The sequence below is a fragment of the Taudactylus pleione genome, unplaced genomic scaffold, assembly GCF_031769625.1.
Source record: "Taudactylus pleione unplaced genomic scaffold, aTauple2 ptg000659l, whole genome shotgun sequence".
In the NCBI taxonomy this organism is placed as follows: domain Eukaryota; kingdom Metazoa; phylum Chordata; class Amphibia; order Anura; family Myobatrachidae; genus Taudactylus; species Taudactylus pleione.
The window spans coordinates 684105-689857 of record NW_028285061.1 but is presented as its reverse complement, the minus strand read 5'-3'; the positions used below and the strand labels follow the sequence as shown (position 1 = coordinate 689857).

Genomic DNA, 5753 nt, shown 5'->3' with positions numbered 1-5753 from the left:
AGAGCATTAAACACCAAATTCTGAAAGGGCTCTTACATAAGAAATATTATAAATGACAAAATAGAACATGTAAAAACTGTTTGAAAATTTACCAGAAAAAAAGCAGAGTCAATGTTATGATTGGGGAGGTATAAGATCTTTCTACATATAAATTGTCCCTTCTCATAATCCCATTGAAGGATCCTGGATTAAGTCTATTTTAGCCATCTGTTATAGAAAATACCTAAGAACAATAACTAACAACATTAGCAACTTTTGTTTTATACATTTGTGAAGGTTTAGTGTCTCTTTATTATATAAAGTGAATTGTAGTTTGGTTTAGTGATCCTTTCAGAAATACAGAGTGCAATTTCAAGAATTATTTGTGCCCAGCATATTCTAACTGTTCCCAAATACAATGTGGATAGATCTCTTATATCCACAAAAATGGACATATGTATTCTTACTTGGTGTAACCAGTTCTTCCAACCAACTAAAAATCTCAGACATGCTTGCAGAAAACATTTAACCAATATTCCCCAAAACCACCAGACCCTCTCAAAATAAGCACAGGCAAACCAATCCAGACAAAATATATATATTTAAAAAAATTCTTTACATTAAACATATATAGAAACATGTACATTGTGTACAGTTTATTTCAATGACCAATATTAGCTCCCTAAAGTTCAGAAAGCATTGGTGACAGTGTACAACTCCCCTACATCTTGCCTCCCGCAAACTCAAACCAAAAATACAAATAGTCTGCAACTCCAAATCTGTGCAAATAAGACGTCTTTTGGAATCTTTCATAGGAAACCAGAGATATTCACTGTGCAAAAGATCCCATCATTCTCCTCTTAAGACGACAGTTTTGTTTTTTATTTAAAAAAATATGATAAAGTGCTATTACCCAGCAGAACCAAGAAAGGCAAAGTCTACTGGACCATCATCTTCCACGTGGTCATACAAATTCCAGCTTTCCATGTCCACTGTACATTCCCCAATGAACCAGAGAGATTATTTTGTCATTGCAGAGGTCTGTATGCCTCATTTTATCACAGGTCAAACAACAGTTTTCGTGGCCACTCACTGGCACCATGCACTCCAAGTCTAACTTAGCCACTTGTCTTTTTTTTGAATGGTGCCCGTGAAAACTGTAGTGCAGACGGGAAAGCATTTGTTGTCTCTGATCTTGTAACCTTTTATTCTCACTGCGGAGCATCCGAAGCGCAAGCATGATAAGAAGCACAAGTATCAATCCACCGGCTATTGGCACAGCGATTACAGCTGCTCTGAACCACAGTTCTTTGGAGGAGGTCAACTCTTGGACCTTTGTAATAAGGTTTCTTGTGCTTTCATGTTGGTATTTGCCGCCGGCACCTGGAAATGCAATGAAAAAATAAACACTTTAGTTTACACAGCAATAATGGAAAGCACTACATGTAATAGGTCATGAAGTTGAGAAATCTAAAAGCCAATTGCAGAAAAAAAAAAAAAAAAAAAATTAGGTCAAGATCACTGTGATTTTATCAAGATCATTGTAGTATTTATCAGCCACTCCCTTTTGGTTGGTAAAAGCAACAGTGACACCACTCTGAGCAACAACGCTAGCAAAATGAAAAAGGTACGTACGTGGAACACCCCCCAGCTATTGGATATTTATATTAAAAGAAAAATAACTAAGTTTCGGTAAAATGTTGAATATAGCAGAGATACATATGTGAATCTCTCCCAAAAAGAATTGCTGGCATGATTGTAACAATTGTCCTTTCTAAAGGAGACTTTCAAGTGCTAAGGACATGCAGATACAACCCAAGAACTGCAACGTTCACACAAATGGAACATTCTTCTGAACACTGGAAAGGAATTGCTGCAAACGGGGCACTAAAATCCAGACAGGAGCCAAGCGCTCAGACAGACATCAAAGCTACCTAACAGAAATACATCTTTAACTCTAACCATGCTTTTTCCCACTGGTATCTCTAATTACATTAACAACAAAATCAATACCAGACACACAAGGCCTTGGCAGCCATAGGTCTATACATCAAGGAAAGGGATTTAGTTTGAAAATTGTTTCCCATACCTGACGTTTCGCTCTTTGAATGAGAGAGAACATCATGAAGGCCTCTGTAATTACACATATCTTCATGACAGCACTCCAGCTTTGGGGCGGCTGCACCAATTGGTTTCTCCTCTGCTTTGGGTTTGCAGATATCTGCTGTGTTTGCAATTGAGTCTAGGCAGCCATGTGTAAGAGGTGAATTACTGTTTTGAGGGTCAAGTAGCCTAGAAAAGCAGGCGTTCAATTCAGATTTGCACATGTATCCAGTTGCAACACAGTGTGGAGCATCACAGTAGCATCTAATTTCACCTGAAAGAAAGCAGATAATTAATACAGACTGTCTTATATAAAATAAAGAACCAATAAAAAAAAAAAAAATATATATATATATATATATATTTTATACACGTACATTAAAACAAACTGATTAAATTTATTTATGCAACACAAAACAGGATCAAGTTCTTCACTAAAGAGGAAAAAAAAAAAAAAAAAGTTGTCGTCTTGGAGTAATAATAAATATACAAAGTCATCTAAGACGCTGGTATTTAACATAGGCCCAGCAGCATATGACCCCTGTGGCAGGGGAGGTGTTAACCAAGAACTGTACAAGCAGTCACAGAAAGGGCATTTTATTTCACCAAGTCCCACTTAGTCAATGTTATAAAACAGGAATCGTGCAGCTCACAATTACCCATGTGTTTGCCAAAGTCAATTCCTTTCAGCTGAAATGGAAAGCCATAAAAATGGTCAGAAACTGATGTCTCTTCCCTAGACTTGCACGCAATCTGCAGTGTGGTCAAATACAAAGCAGAAAGGAGGACAGGCTAAAAAATCCAATATGGCAACTGAAAACATAGCTATCTATATATCTTTCAGGAAACATCAGTGGTAGAGGGGGTAAAAAAAAAAAATGCAGAAGGAAATGATAAAAAGGTTTCCTTCAAAAACTTTCCTTCAGCGGGCCCCTGAAATCTGTTAAAAAAAAAAATAAAAAAACACACTAGTGCATAAAAAGTAATTTAGAAAAAATTTCCATCAGCTTTTCAAAATGCCACTTTCATGTCCACATCTGTAATCATGATGCAGTTGATAAAGATCTTCTATATAGCAAGTTAAAAGAAAAAGAAAACAAAAACAAACAAAAAAAACTACAGCATAAACAAAAATTAAGACTAACTACATAGATTACAGCACAACCAGCACCAAGAACCACTCTTGGTAAACACCATCCCTAACATTAAAGGTTTGTTTCACAGTTTGACTATCCTGGAGCTCACGGATTTGGCATATCAGCATTATCTAAGAAACCATCCAGTGCACACAATACATGGAGTGGCCGAGATGTTGTTACACTGCAGCCCACCTTGGGATCAGATTTCACCTCTGTGTGCCTGGCTGTGCTCCCCTCCTTTAATAGCCTAGTTAATGGAAGCCAAATGACAGGAGTGCCTGGGTAACAGGAGGCATTGCATTAGCACTGACCAGATCTCCCTCAGGCTTTCAAAGGCCAAAGTGCTCCCGGGAATCTTAACTTTTATCCCACTCATTAAAAGAGAGCGAATCTAGTATCAGCTATAGGTGTATCCATTACAGCCCTTGCAATTTAGCATGGATGGAAAGCTCCAGGATAAAGGCAATGCAGTTTTTATAGCAGATAAACATTTATTGACCCAAAAGCAGACTTATCGAATGCTAGTGACATTTTGACTAATGGCAGAAGGATCACACCAGAGTTGAACCTTTGCAGCCTTCGGGCACCGCTTAATCTATATTTTGCCTATATTTGTGTATAAAGTTACTTTCAGTGTTTTGCAAAGGGCCAAAAGGCTATTGGTACATGGGGAGACTGAACAATGCAGTTTCTGTTCTCCAGCTCCCCCTTCTCCCGTTATACTGTTATGTAGCTATTAACCAAAAATGCCTGGTTCTAGTCAGGATGACTACAGGAGGCTGCAAAGACTTTTTTTCTCCACCAAAAGCTTTTGAAGTCAACAGCAGCCAGAAGTATGTGAGCTCCTAATTATATCATTATCAGGCACATAGTTTCAGTATCTCAGACCTCACATCAGTCCCAGTCACTCCCTGATCTGTTCCCCTTTGATGGGGCCAGCAGGCTTGTCTCAGAAGCAGCAAGAGCTGTTATTTTGGTCTATCACACCTCCCCCTCCCTTACCTATAGTAAAGAATAGCATTTACTGTCTGTAAGCTTCCCAATCACCTAACAAAAAACATTATTGCATGTATTTTAGATTTAAAAAAAAAAAAAAAAAGGAAGAACACAATTTAAGTGCCCAGGGATTTACCAGCAGTTTGGGTAGAATATTTTAAACTAGTTGAGGACAGGAATGTACACAGAATCCCATCCTGCAATAGTGGGTAGGATGGTGATGTAGATAAACACTAGGTTTTCCAGCTACACTAAGATGTGACAGAATTCTTTGGTCAGCCAAAAGACAGACCATGCTGCTGCAGAATGTCTTGGAAAATGGAGCTGTCAGTCAACCAAAGAGTGAATACATAAAATGGGAACTCAACTACAAGATGGTCTGTGCAGTCCCAATATAATTCACAGAAAATAAACTCATTAATTGACACCAGTGTAGGGACATAGACACAGCGCCCCCTAGTGCCAGATAATACTGCACAGCCAATAGAGAAACGCGAGAGAAGCATTCAGCTCTTTTACCTTGAATACAAACACACACAAACTACTGCAGCACGCACGGCGGCACAGGTAGCAGAACATTATGGCTCGGCAGGTTTTGTGCAACTACAAGTCTCATGGTCAGTCACCATTGGAGGGCAGTGCATACTGGGACGTGTAGTGCCTGAACACCTTGAGCTCTTGATATTGCTCAGGTGTAGGGTAAGTAACACATAAAAGACATAACATACAGGACTAAGCAGAAGGACGCACCTTTAGTGAGCAGCACGGCCATAGCGCAGAGCTCTAGCTGCAGCCACAGGGAGATCAGGCTAGCCTGGCGATCCATTTACACGCCCGGCTCTCCCCAGCTCAGCGCTGCCTGCACAACTTCTGGGGGTTGACGTGCAAGGGAAGCGTCGCCCTCCAGCACAGAACCCGGCAGCCTTGTACACTCCACGGTATACGGATCCACTATCCCCCGGGCTCCTCACATCCAAACCAGAGAGACGGTGCAGAAGAGTGCGCGGTAATCCAGGCACTATAATCCGACTCCAAGCGGGCGACCCGTCCCGTGCAGCACTGAGTAACCGGACCACAGCACTGTGTACACTGACCCGTGCAGCACCACTGACTGAGCTCACCGAGCCCGGCACACAGCATAAGAACGCGGACTCAAGCACTGTACACACCTCGCTCCACCCTCTCTCTTTCTGATTGGCTGCCACGCCCACCCTCTTGCTGATTGGGTGCAGCACCCCCATGTCCCGCACCGGCTTGCTGGACGTACAGTGCTGCTGGACTGTGAAGCTGTCAGTCAGTCTCCGTACCGCACTCCAGGGCAGGGGAGAGAGCTGAGGGGTGGTCTGCCCCTACAATATACCTGACTGATGGGTCCCTAATGTGCATGTTCCCTAACCTGCCTTATAGTGACAGATGGTGTATGTTACTCTGCAAGACCGTACCTTGTGCACTGACAGCAGGAGCCAGCTCTGTTGGTGCTTATGTGTCCCCAGTATTTGTGCAGACACTGCTAATCATGTCTATTCATGGCAAAAT

The 5753-nt window shown here is 41.3% G+C and overlaps 1 protein-coding gene across 1 annotated transcript; it reads right to left on the bottom strand.

The window, feature by feature from the left end:
* Nucleotides 1-561: 561 nt before the first annotated feature.
* BAMBI (BMP and activin membrane bound inhibitor) lies at nt 562-5378 on the bottom strand. Its single transcript, XM_088455532.1, has 3 exons — nt 4968-5378; nt 2069-2356; nt 562-1362 (listed from the first exon to the last, which is right to left on the bottom strand). Exons 1-3 carry the CDS (start codon nt 5041-5043, stop codon nt 944-946), a joined length of 783 nt encoding a protein of 260 aa, XP_088311658.1. The 5' UTR covers nt 5044-5378; the 3' UTR covers nt 562-943.
* Nucleotides 5379-5753: the final 375 nt, after the last annotated feature.